At 43.8% G+C, this 18,809-nt stretch overlaps 1 protein-coding gene and 1 pseudogene across 3 annotated transcripts in view; one reads left to right on the top strand and one right to left on the bottom strand.

Annotated features, from left to right (window-relative positions):
• The window catches only part of WBP1L (WW domain binding protein 1 like), a 59,822-nt gene that overhangs the window by 9,126 nt on the left and 31,887 nt on the right, over nucleotides 1-18,809 (top strand). The window contains exons 2-4 of one of the 3 annotated variants that reach the window (XM_023526297.1): nucleotides 15,331-15,413; nucleotides 15,576-15,769; nucleotides 15,977-16,060. The exons of 1 other annotated variant lie outside the window; for it this stretch is intronic. In XM_023526297.1, the coding sequence (XP_023382065.1) occupies nucleotides 16,019-16,060 (42 nt within the window). In that variant the 5' untranslated portion in view covers nucleotides 15,331-15,413; nucleotides 15,576-15,769; nucleotides 15,977-16,018. The remainder of the gene's footprint in view (nucleotides 1-15,330; nucleotides 15,414-15,575; nucleotides 15,770-15,976; nucleotides 16,061-18,809) is intronic. One more of the 3 variants, XM_023526298.1, reaches the window with a different exon arrangement.
• Nucleotides 18,086-18,675, bottom strand: LOC105309666 (annotated as a pseudogene).

Genomic DNA, 18,809 nt, shown 5'->3' with positions numbered 1-18,809 from the left:
GATTTACATATCATCGTGGCCTCTTGAGTGAAGAGTGGGGCGTTATCACCAGGGAGGAAGCGTGGGAGCTGTGGTTCAGCGTCCATTCTGACCACAGTGCTAGACCATATGCAGATCTGTCTGCTCTTGAACACTGTGTCCTGTACTGAGGTGAGGCTCTCCCTGGGGCTTCTTGACGCCTGACCCCAGCCTGCATTTGGTACTTCCTGTTCTGAGGTGAGAATGGTTTCTGAGGCTTTTCTTTTTTCTTTTTTTCTTTTGTAATAACAGCTTTATTGAGATATAAATTCACATACCATAAAAATCATCCTTTTAGAGTCTACAATTCAGTGGTTTTTAGTATATTGAGAGGGTTTTCCACTGTCAACTGCTATCTGGTTTCAGAACATTTTCATCACTCCAAAAAGAAATACTGTCATTCTCCCACCCACCACCCAACCTCCCCTTCCCGGTCCTTGGCAACCGCTGATCTACTTTCTGTCTCCATGTCTTTTCCCCTTCTGGACATTTCACGTAAACGGTATTTTATGACTGGCTTATTTCACTTAGCATAATGTTTTCAAGGTTCATCCATGCTGTAGCATGTGTCGGTACTTCATTTCTTTTTATGGCCGATTAATATTCCATTGTATGGGTGTAACACATTTATCTATTCATCAATTGATGGACATTTGGGCTCTTACCACTTTTGGGCTATAATGAATTATGCTTCTGCGAACATTGGTATACAAGTTTTTGTGTGGACCATATGTTTTTATTCTCTTGGGTATATACCTAGAAGTGAGATTGCTAGGCCATATGGTCACTCTGTGTTTAACTTTTGAGGAACTGCCAGCCTGTTTTCCATAGGATCTGTATCATTTTACATCCCCACTAAAAATGTACGAGGGCTTCAGTTTCTTCACATCCTCTCCAACACTCGTCTTTTTCCTCATAACCAACCTTGTAGGTGTGGAGTAGTGTCTCACTGTGGTTTTGATTTGCATTTCCCTAATAACTTGTGATGTTAAACATCTTTTCATGTCATTATTGGCCATTTGTACATCTTCTCTGGAGAAATGTCCATTCAATTTTTGCCTGTTTTAAAGTCCCTTATCTGACTGAAGGATCTTCCCAGGGAACCCTAGTGTGTGACTGCCCAGGTGTCGGGGGAGAGATTTTCCTTTCAACTAGACCCTGCCGGGGCCCTGGTACTGTAGACTTGCTACCATCTATTCTCGTGACCCCCGGGCCAGTTACTTCACTTCTCTGAGCCTTCACTACCTGTGTCAGCATTGTCCAGAGACCGCCCAAGGCAGCCGTTTCTGTGACAGGAGGCCCTTGTGGTCAGAGAAGTCTGTGTCTTAGAGATTCAGCTACAGTTAAGCCTCTGAAAACTCCCACAGTGAAGCCTTTGAGTCTCTTGTCAGATAAATAATTTGCAAATATTCTCTCCCATTCTGTTTTTTTCCCCACTTTTTTGATGGTATCTTTTGAAGTACAACTGTTTTTAGTTTAGACGAAGTCCAGTTTATCTTTTTTTTTTCTTTTGCCACTTAGCTTTTGGTGTTCCTTGTATCTTTTAAGGGCTCTGTAAAGCTTAATATCATTTTGGGTCAAGAATGGACATGATTTAGAATAGAATCCTTTAAATTTTTATCATAGAAAGTTTTAAACATATACACAAATAAAGATAAAGAGAATTACCCTTATGTACCCGCCACCACCTTCAGTAGTTTATTGTCATGGCCAGTCTTGTTTTATCTATATCCACTTTAACTTCCATTCATCTCCAGTGAAATTATTTTGACATAAATCGCAGACTTCATATCATTTCAAGCATAAATCGTTCCGTTTGAATCTCTAAGAAATAAAAGGATTCTATTCCTCGAGATAACCACCCTACCATATCACACTCTAAAAACCCGACAATAATTTTTTAATGTTGTAGGATAGGATCTTGCATGTGAGAATTTAAATTAGATCCAGGGGTAAAAATTTGAAAATTCAGCTAATGATGACAGTTCTTCAGTTTTCATAAGTAATTAATCCTTGCTAAGTGTTCCACGACTTTAAAAAACATTACTCCGCAGCGACACCTTTCAGTCTTGTATCAACAGTGCTCTTCCAACCGCAGCTTTCTGTTTTTCATGTTGAGTGGTGGAGTTTTAATTATGGCAAACCCTTTTTTTATCCCCCTCAAAACTTTCTTTGTCATTTTATTTGACACACATCCATTTTCAACCTCTGCCTAGTATGTAAAGTGAAAGATTAACTTATGACTTTTGCCCTCAATTTCTAGTGTAGAGAGAATATTTGGAAAAATCCTCTCCTTATCTGAGATTGCACAAATGTTCAGAGAAACCTGGGAAAATGAGGAGACCCCGTGAGCATATTTTCTCCTCTTTTGGCTTTGCAGGGGCTGGAGCTGTGTGTCTCCATCCTATTCCTGGCTAACTATACCCTGGCTAACTGTATCACTCAGGATAGAGCATTGGGGGCTACGCTCCTGAGGGAGGAATGGAACATAGAATGTGGAGGCTGAAAGACACTGTAGAGATAACGATGCTATGAAAGAAAGCTCAGTAAGAAAGAGTCTGTGCTATTCAAAAGGTAGGAGATTTAAGGTGGAACAGGCTTCTTAACCGTGGGACTCTTTCAGGGGCTTAACTGTAGAGCCTTTGCATCGTGAATCTCTAAAAGAGATGGCAGACTCCTTTGACCATGTATACAGCAGAACTGGCTGGCTCCGGTGGTCTCCGGGCAATGCTGACAGAAGTAACAATTGAAGGATCAGAAAGGCAAAGTAACCAGCCCAGGGTCACAAGAGTAGGTGGTAGCATTGATGCAGGGTGGGTAAATTCCCTCGAGTGGAGATTCAAGTCCTGTACTGAGAGAGGGTCGGTGAGGGTGGTCCTGGCTGTGTGCAGGAAAGAATTCAAGCGCCCACCAGAGTTAGAGTCAAAAGGAAGGTTTATTAGAGAAGGAGAAATGCTCCATAGACAGAGCATGGTCATCCTCTCAGAGGTAGAGAATGAGAGGGCCTGAGAGAGACCCCAGGTATTCAAGGAATTCAGTTTAAATCTATTTTCCTTTCTGGGGGAGGATTTGTAGCTTTAAGGCATGGGGAAGTTGTTGGCAATCTCAGCAATAACCTTCCTGTAGGTTCCCGTTGTCTGGCAGTTGTCTGGCTGTTGTCTAGCTGTGTGCTAATCAGCCAGGTTCCCGTGTCAGGCAACATGTAGCAGGTTCTGGAAAGAACTTGATTTAATATTTTATTATCATGCCTCTTTGCTGTTTCAGCATGGCCAGGTCTAGAGTGCCAGAGTCCTGACAGGATCTGGTTGAAAGGAAAATCTCCCTCTGGGCAGTCACTCACTGGGGTTCCGTGGGAAGACTTCTGTCCCTTCAGTCAGAAACCCTAAATCTTAGTCCTAGGTCATATTTTCAGAGCTACAGTAGACTTGTCTGACGAGTGGGGATAGTAATAACTGCCTAGCCCTGTCTCCCACTGATGTAAGGAACAACTGAAATGTCTATGAAAGTAGTTTGTAAACCTTGAGTTCTCTGCAAAGATTGATGATTTATTGTATCACTGGTTAGCACCACCTTTTCTGCAATATTGAGCACACCTTGCCCAGAATGTGCATCTAGAACGAAGCGAAAGACCAGAACAATAGGTATAAGTACAAAGATATTAGCACCTGCTAATTTTTTTCAAGGAGGGACAGTGGGTTGCGCTGACTTTCCTTCTTGCTGTGAGGGGTATGTTTTCTCAAAGTCACTTCTAGTTTTTTTCCTCCTAAGCCTTGGGCCTAAATGCCCACTTCTGCTTTGCTCTCTAGTGATTTCTTCATGATTTGGACCCCGGGTCCAGGTGTTTTTTGAGGTGGGTTTACTTGCTGCTGTCATCCTGTGTTGCCTCATACTCTGTGCCCCGGGAGGGGTGAGCACAGAATTCAGGTGTGGTCTGTGGCTGAGTATTATATGAAAGGACCAGAATCCCCTGCATCTGGAATGATACCCTCTCTAGTTTCACCACGTTTAGTCATCATTTTACTTGGGGTGCGGACCTGTGCTGTTCCAGAAGTTTTCACACTCTCTACAATTTATGGGAGGGATAAATGGAATGTTTTCTGGTGTTTTGGACCATGAAATCTTAGACCCGAAGTACATTTGGTTACCGCATAGCCTAAGGAGGGAGGAAGTAATGTTTGATTTATATAAGATCCAGGAAATGAGAGAAGGTATGGTGCTAGGAGCTGTGTTTCCAACTAGACCTTACTAAATTTCAGTCTTTCATGCAAAAAAGGCAACTTCCAAGTGTTGCTAATGGAGTTATCTGGTGAGTGGGAGACAAAACCAGGCCCAGCTTCATCCCATTCCCCATAATCGAAAAACAAATGTTGGGGAATTAGACCATGTCCCAGCTCTACCTTGAGGAAGGGACTTTTGCTTTTGAGGTGGCGTTAAGTATCTTAAATTCCTTAGCTGAGAAATTAGAGACACACAGATAAAGAGACCCACAGAGGGTTTTCCAGTTCCTGCATCAAACCTCATGAGCTCTGCACAATCTCCAGATGCTCTTCCGATCTCAGCTGTTTACCAGGTTTCTGTGGCCAGGAAAATGTCACCCACACTAGTGTTTGGGGATTCAGCTATATTACCTTCATTTTTACAATCTCTTTAGTCATGTAACACTATTTTCTTGAGGGCCTACTTGTGCAAGGCATTGCTTGGTATTGTGAGGGACACAGAAGCAAAAGTTATGCATCTTGCCCTTAAGTTGCTTGAACTTTAGGAGAGAGGCCTGAGAATAAGTAACTTTGCCGAGTTTATGAGCACAGAAAAGAGTGAGTGGATTGTCCTATAAAAGCACAACCAAGGTGGTCTCTCTCTGGACAAGGTGAATGATTGTTCTTATGATCTTACACCCAGAGGGCCTAGAGCTGCTTCCAGGGACTCAGAGTTGAGATGCCTTTAATAAAATGACTTTGATATTAGCCCTTTCTGCCACTACTGTACCCACATTCCCACCTAAAGTGGACCATGTCTCTTATTTTTGCCCAAAGTTTAAATAAAAGTAAAAGATGAAATCAGATTTAGTGGAGACCTTGGGGACTGATTTTCCAAATGGACTTATCTTTCCAAGTCACATCTGAGTGTATATCATGTAGTTAGCATGACATATGTCCCTCCTTTTGTTCTTATTTCCATCTTTGGTTTAGAGAGAAGTTCAGCAGGAGACATGAAATGTGTCTGGGGACAGCTCTGAGCTGTGGCTCGCTGATTTTCGTGTAATTCTTGGCTGTTTGCCAGTTTGGTTGAGGTCGAACTGTTTGTAGGGCAGGAAAAATGAACCTTGCATTTTGGTACAAAAACAAACACAGCTGCTGTAGTACTTGATAAAGCCAAAGCTGCAGATCCAGCGACAGCCCATTAACCATCAGTGACAGCCTCCTGTCAGTGGTGAGTTTCAGAGACCCCTGGATTCTCTGGAGAGGGCAGCAATTGTCAGTCCGTGAAGGTAATAAATATTGTGGAGTCGCTGATTATCATCACAAAAGGGTTTTCCTGTCAGGGGCAGAGGAAATAGAGGCAGAAACCTTAGGAAGCTGTTGTCAACCGGTTTCAGCTACTTTATTTCTTTAAAAGACTGAGGCTACACCATTGACCTGGTATCTTCCTTCCCCCTCTCCTACCCGCTAGCGTGGAACAAAATCGACTCCGAGATTTATCCTATTTTAGTAGTAAATATAATGAAACAAGCAAAAAGAGAGCCTAAGACACTTAGTGAAGTAGAAATTTCTTTCCTCAATAGTTGTGGCACTGCCTTTGTCATTAGAAAGAAAAAAATATGCTGGTCAGAGGTATTTGGTAAAAACAAACGTGTAGGGCCCCACTACATTCTCCCTCCAGCTGATCTTCGCTTCCATCTTCTGCCTTTCTCGGATGCTCCATGTGCCCTTGTTTTCGTGATTTGGCCTTGCCTAGTGTACTCGTCTTCCCACCCAAACCCCACGTGTTATTTTGGCACTTATCCCTTAATAAAATTTTTTTTGGCCATTCTCTCTCAGCGGCTCCCTCTTTTGACCTCGTCTTGCGCTTGTGTCTCTACTCCTCCCCAGCATTTATTATGGAATGCTTGTGTTTGTTTCTGAGTCCGCTGTGTTTTCTCCCTAGCTGGGTAATTAAATAAAGGAATCCTCCAGGGCAAGACGGATTTGTCCAATAGTCCACCCTTCTCATCCTCATGGTGTATCCTGGTTGGCTGGATGTGACTAACAAGTCACAAAAGAGGGAGAAATGACTATTACAATATTAGAATACTGTCTCCATTGTGTGTTCAAGCCATTTTGGAGCCACACAGGCCTGGTTGAAATGCTTGCTGCACTGCCTACTAGGTGTGTGTCCTTGAATGAGTTACTAGCTTCACCGAGGCTCACGTTCACGTTTTTTATCTGTCGAATGTTATATATCAACATATGTTAGGGTCTTATGTCTCTAAAATGTATCCTGTGATGTTTAGCAAGTTATTGCATACCGCGTTTCAGAGCTGTGTGGAAGATGCAGTAGTAGAGTAGTAGGAAAGCCTCCATGGGTTTTTGTTTGTTTGTTTGTTTTAGTGGATAACGTGTAGAAGAAATAAGTCCTATGAGTTGTAGAGCTCCTTGTCCTGCTCAGAAACCAGGAGCCCTGGGTTTTCTTGCCTCAGCAGGCCTGCTACAGGTCTGCTTTTGTCTAGCCCCAGGACACAGATAAGCTAGTATTGTTGGCTCCTGGCAGCTAAGCAATCCTTAGCATTTTTATTTGGTAGAGTTTTGCAGATCTTTGTTCTGGGTTTGGAATGTTTCCCATGGCATTCCCCAAAATAATTACTCCAGAATCTTTTTATCAATGCTCAGCCTCACATTCATGATGTGAAGATATTTGGTTTGACTTTTATTGTGGCATTCATGTTGCTTTGGGATTTGAGTTGGTATTTACATCTTTTTTATTTTTTTTTAATCAGAACTCTAGGACTTTTAAATGTGCCTGTGCCCAACCTGAGAAAAATAAGTTCTCTTACCTTAGATGTTCTATATCTGCCCAGCAGTCTCTACTCAAAGCACCTAGAAATAAAATGGCCTTAGGTATGGAAATTGTCTCCTACCCTATAAGCCTGGAAGTTGCTGTCCTGTTATGATAAAACTCTCTTTTTTCTGATTCCTTGATTTTGAAATTAGAATCCTCAGCCCCCTGCCCCTATCCTCCTTCAGCCTCAGCCGGCCTGAGATCCAGAGCATGGGAAGATCTGCTCCAGCTTGCTCCTGGTTCGGGGACCAGCTGTGTACTGGGAACAGATGAGATCTTCAGGGCTTTCCCAGTCATTTCCCTCACAGAACTCAGGCTGCAAAGTAGTTCAGAATGGGAGTTCTGGGGGCCAAGGGCCCTGAGTCTACACTCCGACCACCACTGTCAGATCCAGTATAAATGCAGTCTCATAAGCAGGATGCTGGGGCACTGACCAGGTGCATGCATGTCTGCTCAATGTTCAGCTGACCCTCTCTTCTGGTTTTTGTCTTATTAGTAACTTCTGACCTACTATCATGACTCCTGTATTATTGTAAAGGAAAAGGTCTTTGGAGCAAGAGGCTTCATTCAAATCCTTGTTCTCCCACTGCTGGCTCTGTTACCTTGGGCAAGGTCTCCACATGCCTCAGTTTCTGCAGCCGAACAATAGGAATAATAGTACCTATGTCGTGGGGGTTAACTGGAGTTCAGATGTTGGTTAAATGGAGTTCCTAGCACAGAGTCAGTGCTGAACAAATAACAATCTCTCTCCACCTCTGTCCCATAATTTAAAAATTATAAATGCATAGGCTGCCTAGAAAAATGTTGCCAAAAGTTTCTTAAATTAGCTATAGTGAGAGAATGAATACTGCTAGCCACGAAAGTATATGTTGTTGCAGTATGTCTTCTTAAATAATAAGTTAGTCCAAATCCAAAGGTTTCAGCATTGCTGTGTTTGGGGAGACGATGAACTGGGGAGGGGACTGGGTCAGTGGAATGATGTCTCAGACACTGCTTGAGGCCACAAACAGTTGTTAAACTACAGCATTTTGATAACATAATCTCGCCTAATTCTGGTTTGGTGTGACACTTCCTTTTTTTTTTTTTAATTGGTGCATTCATCGTTGAATTTAATTCTGCATCAGCAGGCAGATGACTACAATTATGTGAAGAAGGATTTGACTTACCTTCGAGCCCGGATCACTTACATAAAAGAACCCTTTTTTTCCAGACTGGCAGAAATTGCTAATGATCATCTTGCCTCTTAAAATCCCAAAGCTGACTACTTTGTCACTGGGTTGTGGTAACATCTGCAGGGAGGGCATGGCAAAAAGTGAAGTTGCTTTCCTGGTAATGCCTTCATTTGCCAATTCAGCTTCTTTTTCTCGTTACCCGCCACATCTCAGCGCTTACTGTGGGTTGGTCAGCAAGGGGCTGGGCCAAGGAGAAGTAGATTAGTGTAAAGAAGCCATTATCAGCAATCGCTTTGTTAGAGTGTATGATATTGTGCTAGCCGTAATGCTTTGGGTTTAGTGCTTCTGTGCACACAGGAATTTATAATCTTATAAGAAGAAAAAGTATAAAAATGCTAATTAGAAACATTGTCTTAGTAGCATCCATAAAAGAATGATTCATTAGGGGGAAGTCAGGAAGCCTGTGATGTAATTTTGATGATTTAGGTTGAATTTTTATGAAATTATTTTTGGATTTCTAGTAATTTTGTCAAGTCTACTTATTCAGAGATCACTGCTGATGAATATTGTTTAGAAATGAGGAATTTTTCCATAGCCCATCATAGCAAGGGTTCTTGAGTATTTTGCTCATGGCAGTATCCCCAGTGCCTAGAACAATGAGTGCCTGCACACTGTGGGTGTTCAGTAGGTGTGGAACACACGAATAGGTACTCTCACGCCATGGTACTCTCTGGAGAACTTCAGGTGCCACTCCTCCTTGTGAGCAGGTAATTTTGGATCAGAGTTGACCATGAAGGGCCGAGGGTGCCTTTTCCTCCAGTTTGGCTGTCAAAGGTAATAATGGTACACGTGTTTTGTGTTGATCGGAGGTTGCTAGAGAACTGACGAAATAAAAGGGGAGAGTGCTGAAAACAGCTTCTTCTGGTGGCAGTGTCTCGATGTCCAGGCTGGTCTATCTGGCAGTTTGGCCTGTAGGTGACAGTGGTAGCAAGGCACGGGATAGACTGCTTAACCGTCTCTTGAGAATACGTATTTGCCGAAGAATGGCTCCCTGCCCCCCAGACACCTGCAGCAGCAGAAGCACTTCTCTCTACGTACTCCTCTCTTCTCTTCTCCATAGCAATGGGGCTGAGGTTCATTCTTTTTGTGAGCCTCAAGGAAATGGCTCAGCTGGCTTGGCTCATTCATTTCCTTTTGGGAAAGTCGATGTGACCTTGACCGTCAGTGGGAGACCTGCAGCAAGCACATTGTGTATCTGGCTGGATTCGCTAATGATTGAGAAGTACTTCTGGCAACTGGCCATGCTGTAAATGTTGGGTACTGTTAATTTATTGTCCTAGGTGGTGGTGGTGGTGGTGGGGGGGTGATAGATACTAATTTGCAAGAATCATTTCTGATTTACCTGGGTCATGCCCAAGCACAGTGCTGCTCCCATGGAGGCCCTTGCTAAAAATCACTGAAAGACAATTGTTGCAGAAAATAGAAAGAAAGATGAGATATACTTGCTTTGAGTTATGGAAAATATACTTAATTTGCAGCTTAAGAAGTTAGTAGAAGGTAACTTGGGATTTATAAAGTCCTCTGAAGATTGTTCTCCTTGAGGAAAGTCATTTTTGCGAGTCCAAATCCAAACACAGGCTTTTTGTCCTTTGCTAGTGTTGTCTTTGTTAGAGGATTGTGGATTCGCTGTGACCTGCTGTTTCGGGAACAGTGGCCAGATGAGAGCTGGCTTACACCGCTGACTAGGAAAAGTCAGATCAGGACACCAACCCCAGGGCCTTTGCTACTTGGGCACAGCTTGCGGTTAGAGTGCCATTTTCTCCATAAGCTGAGCTTAGGGAAGAAAGCATGACAAACCTAAGGTGGTGAACTTTTCAGAAGCAAGGCTGGGTTTAAATATAGATGCTGTGCTTTACTGGCAACTTTGGAGGCTGCGGTGGGACTTTTTGTACCTTTTGTAAGACAAGTGAGGAAAGATGTTGGCACCTGTATGTGAGCAATTTGTTTATGAAACATAAACTCTCCTGTAGAAGCGAGGGCTTGAGAGGTCAGCGTCGAAGGTAGTGTGTCCTACCTTAGCTGGGGAAGAGGTGACTCTCCACCTGTCTGCAAATTGCCTCAATCTCTAGAGAAAGTTGAGACAGCCTGGCTTAAAGCACTGTTGTTTATTGAGCACTGACTGGCAGGGGTCGGGGTAGAAAAGTTCTGTGAAACTGACAGTCTCTGTGGGCTTGATTTTCTTTCGAAAGAGGGAGAAACAACACCTTGGGGGCTATAGTGTCCAGTCCTTATTCAGAGAAATGTAGCTCTTTTCTGCTTTAGAGCCTTGGTGGATGTACACCCGAGCCTGCTCAGAGCTGAGTGGAGCTGATGGGAGCGGGGGCCGCCTCTGTCCTCCATTGCAGGCTCCAGCTTTAGGTGAGTCCAGGGCTGGCCATCGTGGGTTTGCAGCACATCCTTCTCAATATTCCACAGCAGCTGTCTGGAGTTTTTTCTGCTGTGCCTGAACTGATGTCACTTCCCCCTTGGCAGACAGCTTCGGCTTTGCTGCGTCTGAGATATGTCACGAGAAGGTGGGGGTGGGTCGGAGCCAGGCGGGGGGAGTAGTGAGGAGAGCAGGAGGGAGAGTGCCTGCTTGGTCCCAAGACTCTGTTTACTGTGTCTGCTTTGCTAAGGAAGGCCGCTTAACTGGGACCTCCAGGGGAAATGCTCATTCTAAGACTTTAACTTTTCCAAGCCTTTTGTTGCAAACGTTAGTGTGGACGATGCTCTTGCAGGATGCCTTTCCTTTTGGGTCTTAGACAGGTAATTGAACTGGTTGTATGTGGATCGGGTCGGGAAGGGAAGAAGGGTGGGAGCTTGTTTATGGTACTACTGCTTCGGGTGGAGGGAACCTTTTAGAAAATGTCTCGCAGTTATAACAGGCCAGCTCCCATACAGAAATTTCCAGTCTCCTCTTGTTTGCTAGTTGCTCCTTACTTCCAGAGCCACCATATTCTTAACCCCCTACATCCCTGAGGTCTCTATGGGACCGTCCTTTCTGATTTTCCATTAAACACCATAAAGCTATTTCCAGAGCTTTATGGAGGAGACAGTTGAGGTGGGAGGCGGGGGAGGGTGAGAGGCAGAGTGGGATTCTTGATCAAAACCCTTTTTCTTCTCCATTTTGATTTAGCTAGTTAGTAGAGATTTTTTTCACAGTCCTCTGGTTCTAAAGAGATTCTAAGTGGGGAGAGGGGAGCTTCTTTTAAAGGGAAAGGCTCCCAAAGTCTTTTTCTTTTTAAGCATGTGGTCAGGGTTATATGGCTGATGGACGTCCTGGACACCTCAGAGGGATAGGGGTGGGATTGGCCACATTTTGGCCCTGCTGACCGATCTTGCAAAGCCAATAGACCCCTGTGGCTGAGACTTGATTGCTTTTCGAGCCACCGTTTGAAGTAGGGACACTAGTGTGGGACGAGAAAACAGTAGCGAGTGACCAACTGCTGTCTGCTACGAACACAGCTGTTGCCAACTATTTGTTCCAGGGCTTCTGAGAGTTGGCCATCCCCACCCCCCTCTTTGGTCTGAAAGGCTTGTCTGTATCGGAATGCGTAACTGTAACCAGCAGCGGCTGTGCGAGGGGGTGGGGAGGGACACACACCCTCTGCTGCCTGTTCCTGGGTGAGGAAAAGCCACAGATGAGATCAAACGTTAGAGAGTTGCTGCTAGGGACTGCTGGTTTGATTTCTCAGAAGAGTGCTAGGTGAGCAAGTCTTTCTTGGGTTGCCTGAAATTCCTTAAAAGTAAGCTTCTCTGGGAAGCTCCACGCGTTGCTTTACTGCTCTGGTTAATCTTCATTGTTCCTTTGATGCAGAGTGGGGGCTCCATTTGAGCATTTCCTCTGTCGCCCAAGAAAGGCTGTCCTTTTAACCTGTGGGCAGATGAGCCCTGGAAAGGATTTTGAGCAGCGTTGGAAATAGTATGGTTGAAGCAACCCATGCTTTGTCAGATGGCAGAGGAGAGTGCCTGATACAGTGGAAAGAGCAGAGCTTGAGGAGCCGGAAATACCTGCACCCATATCCTGGCTCCCCCAGGGTCTTGAGCAGGCCACCTAACTGCTCCGAACCTCATCTTTGAAATGGAAATAATAAGACCTACTCAGTTATCGGGACGATTTCACAAAAGAATGTATTTAAAATAGCACGTTGGCTGGCTGAGAGTAGGCCTGTAGTAAAAATATAGCTGTTATGCCCACATTCCTAAAGGGGGCAAGACTGCAGGGGCACAGGAAACTGGAAGCTAGAGGGATAGCCTCCTTTTCAGAGTTGGAGGGTGTCGTGGGCAAGAGCTCCTGCACCTGTCATCTGGTTACTACCCATTGTGCCTTGACTGCGAGTTGGGAGGCTGTCACTTACTGTACAAATACACTATTAATCTCATGTATTGAGGAGGGCCTGTGGTCCAGTAACCTCCACTCAGTTAAGTGAGAGGAGGGCTGGTTGTCATGGGGGGCATCTCAGAGGATCAGCAGTACGTGAACCTTGAGCTCATTTTTCTGATCAGTTTCCTGGTAGAAGGCTGAACTAGAGGACCTAAGCGTCTGTGATTCAAGCTTTGCATTTAAAAAAAAAAAACCTTTGAGTATTTTGGTTACATGATTTTGTATATTTCTAGCATTTCTGTGGCTTACAGTGTAACTAACTTATGTTCTTTATTGGACCAATGTCAAAACCTGCCTTCTGAAGATTACTTGATGATAATTGTTTTTTAAAAAATGACACAAAAATATATGCTATTAGTGTTTATCATATATAATATGTGTTTTATATATTTTTTCCCTCTTAATTCACATAACTAACAGTTGTGCTTTATATGGTAGTGGGATTCTGTTTCTATAGAAGCGCATGCAGAGGATTACAGAAGTTAAGCCACTTTCCCAAAGTTGCTCAGCTAGTTAGGGAAATGGTAGTTGAAGTGTTTTTTTGGTTTGTTTCTTTTTAACCTTGGTCTTTTGATTAAAAAGCCTGAAAATTCCCTCACTACCCAAACTGCTTTGCCCAATGTCTGTGAGAGTGGAATAGGTTAATGTGTTTTTCCAGTCGGGGTGTCTTTTCTGAAGGTTGTTCCTAAATGGCCCAGGGACCAGATAAGACATTACTTGTCTGTGAACATTTGCATTTTACTCTGTGAAGACTGTCACGCAGACACCATCTACTGAATAATGCCACTGTATGGAGATTTTGAATACTTAATGAATGTGAGCCTGGCACAAAGGATGGAAAGACAAATAAATCTTTACTTCCTGGGAGCTCATACTCTAATGATGGAGTTCTCAAAATGCATACAAATCACCTGGGAGTGAGGCTTATTAAAATGTAAATTCAGTAAATCTTGGGCCTGGGGTCCAGGAATATCCATTTCTATGAAGTTCCCCAGGTGGTTCAGACTCAGTTTCTGGTTGCACTTTGAGAGACTCACTGCGCCACGCCTGCCCCCCCCCCCCCTTTTGTAGCAAGGAAATAATTACTTAACAATGGTGAGACTAGCTGAGGAATCCCCAGGGACTAGGACTGCAGAGGGCAGGAAGACAACTAAATCAGGTTGGGGGAGGGGAGGTGACATAGAAGGCTTTCATGAGAAGGTGCTATCTGATCTGAATCTTAAAGGATGAGTAGGAGATTACCAGACATATGAGCTGGGGGAAGAGCATTCTAGACAGATCAGGTTGGGAGTGTTTTTGTTTTCTTCTGTGAATGAGAAAGGAAACTGTCATCTGTGAATGTTGGTGTTAAGGACCTTAGCTCACCAAATATTGGTGTCCTTTATGACACAGAAGGAGGAATGCATTAGGGCCCTTCAGTCTAATGAATTGGCATGAATTCAGTGTCTGTAAAGGGCAGATAGACCTGTAGCTTCCAGTGAAGTGTCTTAATTGTCCTTTGCATTATAGAACTACTACAGCCTTGACTAAGGAATAGTCTTTTACTTAAAGGAACTAAAGTTCAGAAGAGAGTCCACTGTTGAACTTTTTGGGAATGGCACCATGTACTAGATTTTAGGTCAAACACAGTTGAGCATGCTGTTCCTTTATTATCTGGCAAGATCAGAAAATGAGTTTCCTGGTTAAGAGAGAATCCATCATGTATACCTAACAGATGGATTACTGATTTCCAGAGAACACGATGGCAATAGAATGTTCTTCTGCTGATTTGAATGAATTCAATTTCCTGTTTGATTCAGAAGCCATCGCTTTTGTAATGCTAGAGGATTCTTATGACCAACATTATCTGAAAAGTTTTGTGCACCTATTCAAGGCATGTTGTGGATACACAGAGGTATAAACCCTCCCTCTGCCCTCAAAGGGTTTACAGTGAGGTGGGGGACACAGAACAAGTACACAGGCAATGGAACATTTGCAGGTGGTCCTGGGTGACGTTAGAGGAAATCAGAGCGCTGCAGGAATTCAGAGGAGCGAAGAGATGGCTTTCTGCAGGTGGCCCTTTCCAGAATCCGATAATCTCAGTTGTTGCACTGTGGGTGTGTGGAAAGACCAGTTGATGATAACTTCTCGTCTATGAAATGCAGGCTAGATCTGTCAAGACAGTATTTTATATCTCGCACCTTGGAATGTTGCCTTTCTCTGTGGAAGGGGCCCACTTGTCCCTTAAGTTGTCCTTACACGATAAAGTGAGATGATCCCTGATACTGGAAATGAGTAGTCTCCAACAAAACTGGGGTGGATCTGGGACCCTCTTGGGCATTTTGCGCTTGCCACATTAGAATTTGTCATGGATAGGGACATAAGGGACTAGCTCCTGGCCCAAGGAGCTGTTTGCATTCTTGAAAGGGGGAGCTGGTACCTACAGGCCCTTGATAGGCCTGATGCTGGATGTCCAGGCAACCAGAGTGTTGAACCTCAGTTACTCCCTGGGCATAGTAAGAGACCTTAGGGTCTTACAAGGACAACACTGAAAATGCTATGGTGATAGCCAGCCTGAAGCTGCAAGGTGGGAGCCATGACTAGGGAGAGGGAAGAGGGAATTTGCCAACTTTTAATTGAACCCCTGAACTGCTGAATATTAGCCAACATTTACATGATACTTTTATTATTTCATCACGACAGCCATCCATGAGGTAGGAGGTCTTATCTCCTTTATACTGTGAGGAAACCGAAACTCAACGAGTTGTCTATTCAGAATCACACAGGTAATGTATGACCCTGGTGGCTCTGGGGCCAGGTCTTCTCAGTGTTGTCCTGCTCATGCGTATCGCTCTGGTATGGTACCTGCATCAGAGGCTGCTGCCAGACCTCCTGCAGAGGACCAGGTGTTGACTTCCAGTCACAATTACCCTCCTGTGTGTGTTTAGCCTCTCTCTCCAGGTTCAGGACAAATTAAGCAAGACCTTTCTTGGAAGAAAACTGGCTGTGTATAATGCAGCACACACCAAGGTGACACTGTTTGTACTACCTGAGATTGAAGCCACAATGCTTATCGGAACTGATTTGTAAGAGTCTTGCGACAGCGCCATAAAACACCTCATTTCCCTACTGTCCCCTAAAGGTGAGAAAGGGTGGTTGTTATCTAAGCCCTTTCAGGTGAATTTTTAAACTGCCAACCATCTCTGTTGCAAGAAGCTGCTTTTTTTTAGAGGAATGTGGCTTGTTTTTCATCACATTCCTGTTATCAAAGCAAAGAGAAACCAGTAGACTGCACAGTAATTTAGTGGAAAAGAAGATTCTATCTGCTGATTTTGAAACTTTTATCCAGGATGGAGCCAAAGAAAACATTCACTTCCTCCAGTGACATCCCATGAGTTTGATCCACCCCCTCCCACCCCTTTTCCTTGAAGAGGTAAATTTTGGTTCAGAAAAACAGAATAATGTTGGGTTACTTAAAAAACTGGGCTGTTTACTTGAAACTAATAATAAAATAAAATAAAATGCTTAAAATTCCTTCTCTTGCCCTAACTCCCTACCAGCCAGATACTAGTTTCTTAACTCCTTGACTCTTCTTGACTCTGTGCTAATTTGTAGTTGAAACAGCCCTGCAGGTTGACTTGCTTTAGCTATTTCTGTGCCCGTCTGTAGCCATTACTTTCCTGGGAAGGACTCAACTGGTCGTGAACCCTGGACCTCACAAAAGCCCTCTGTTGCTGGCTGCTAGAAATGATGGTTCAGTCTTAGGTGATTTGCTTGACCTCTCTTGTTCTTTTAGCTGAAACAGAGGCGAAACAGTGGTGGAAAACAGTATGCATTTCAGGAGAGAGACAGGCTTTGAGAATGGCTAGAGTGTGAGACAGTGACTGCTCTTCCTGAAAGTGGCTTAGGGTTTGCTGCAACTGCGTCACACATAAGACATTGGTTCCCTTGGGCACTGTGTTAAGGAGGCCAGAATATTTATTATTGTTTGGTTCTCTTGCTTAACACATCCTCTCAGGAGCTTCCACTGAACTGTGACACATGATTTTATTCTTGGTTTCAAATACTGCCCAACTTATCGTGTGGTTATTCATCAAGTGTTTGGAAATCCCTGGTTACCCACCAGGCAGTGGGTTGAATACCTGTGACTTCCCACTCCTCTAGAGTGTGGTGGGGAGGTCCGGGATAGCCTGGGGCAGGCTGCCAACAAAAATAGAATGTGCAATCACTCCCCCGTCTCTGGGTGTAGTTCCAAATTTACGGGCCAGGCTCGGATCGTCCTGGTTTACTGTAAACCTGTCATGACCAGAGAGCCGTAAGTAGGTCTCTCAGTGGTCATGCAAAATCACATCGCTACAGTTTCTTCCTAACGCTTTTAGGCTTTTAAGCACAGGGAACATGGGGCAAGACTAGTTTCTGGGATTATTTGATGGTCAGTCACCAGGACCAGTACTTTCTGAAGATTTTTTGCACGTCTGATCCTTTGCTAGGGTAGGTGCACTTGAGAGATTGACATCAATCCTGCTTTGGGGGAATTCACAGAGTAGTTGGTGAGCCCAAGAGGCAACAAGGCCTGTTATTAAACAGGCGACACGACTGAATGGAACATGATTCTGCACTAAACTGTGTGGTATGATTTGATGGGAATGGTGATTCTAAACTAGGGGCAGTTGTGCTCCTGTCTCTAGGGGACGTCGGGTAATGTTTGGACATAGTTAGTTGTCAAAACTAGAGGGGCGGGGTGTTGTGACTGGCAACCTATCGTGTAAAACCAGGGATGCTGCTAATAAACATCCTACAGTATGCAGGACAGACGTCACAACAAAGAACGATCTGGCTCCAAACGTCAGTGGTGCCAAGGTGGACAAACTCTGGGCCAGAAGCTACTGATCTGTGGTGCAGTCCACTCTGCTTAGCAAGCAGTCATAGAAGTCACAGGCCTCAGAGAAGGTGGAATGTTTTGATAAAGAGGAAAGAGGTGTACTTTTTTTTTTTTGCTGCTGCATTCTAAGCATTACGTATTAGTTACCTGCCCAGATATTTAGAATTGTGACATCTTGGTCACCCCTAATCAGCAGGTACTATGTCTTGTCAAGGACAGAGAGAGAGTTAATTTTTTATGGTCAATAGATAAGATCCAGCCCTTCTGGAACTAACATTTTATCTCTTTTCATCTGGGTAAGCACTTCCCAGAAGGATAGGCTCTCAGTAGTGTCCAAATAACTATACAGCTTAAAGAACAATTAGGCTCCTTATTTTAATAACAAGCCATATTTCAAGCCAAGAGCCTATTGCTGTGGCAATCTTTAAGTATGAGGCCGTAGATTCAGAAAGTTTTTTAAAGTTATTATTCAGAGTCTTTTGGAGATGGAGCCCCTGGATTCTGGAGATTTTTTTTTTTTTTTTTAAATTTTGTATCTGTTTATAGGGAGACCTCCCCCGTGCCCTCCGCCCCCAGTTTTTAAAACAAGTTCTGCCCAGTTTTATTAAAGAAAAAATTTGCATGATTTACTTTTCACCAGTCTGTTCTGGCATGCTTCTAATGCTATCAGAATCACCTGGATCAATGATAGTGTGCATGCTCTGTCATATTTTCCACACTCTGTGCCCAATTCAGTATTATCACCACTGTAGTGAATGAACACCAATCTTGGCCAACATGGCGTAGTACTCTATTTCAGATCTCCTCAAGGCTGGGCAGTTGCTGGCGAGGATGACTAGTTTTGCTTTGCCTCGTCTGATCGTTTCCAGAGCCTGTTTGTACCCCAGCACGTACTTTGCACTTTTCATAACAAGTTGGAGCCTACAGTTGATGAACTCCAGGGACTTTTTCATCTTTTTTTGTGGCCACCATTTTCCTGCCTTAGGTGTGGGATGGCCCCCAACCAAGAGCAGCCACCCTATGGAGACCATTTTTAATGTTACCCTTGGTCCTAGGTGGAATTAAACCGTTTCTTTGAATAGTATTGAACTTTTATTGCAATAGATCTCTGATACTGGTCTCTAGATGAACAGGCACACAAAACAAGTCCCATTATTATTTCTTTGGCTCCCAACCAAAGCCTGCTACAGGGGGATAGAACTCCTGAGAAAAAATGGGGTTAAATTTAGGAATTTTGCTTAAAATGAAGAATATGTCCCTGAGACCCCATATATCTGCTCTTCACTGTCAGATAAAACTG

The sequence above is a fragment of the Pteropus vampyrus genome, unplaced genomic scaffold, assembly GCF_000151845.1.
Source record: "Pteropus vampyrus isolate Shadow unplaced genomic scaffold, Pvam_2.0 Scaffold816, whole genome shotgun sequence".
Taxonomy (NCBI): domain Eukaryota; kingdom Metazoa; phylum Chordata; class Mammalia; order Chiroptera; family Pteropodidae; genus Pteropus; species Pteropus vampyrus.
This window is presented reverse-complemented; position numbering and strand designations above follow the sequence as displayed.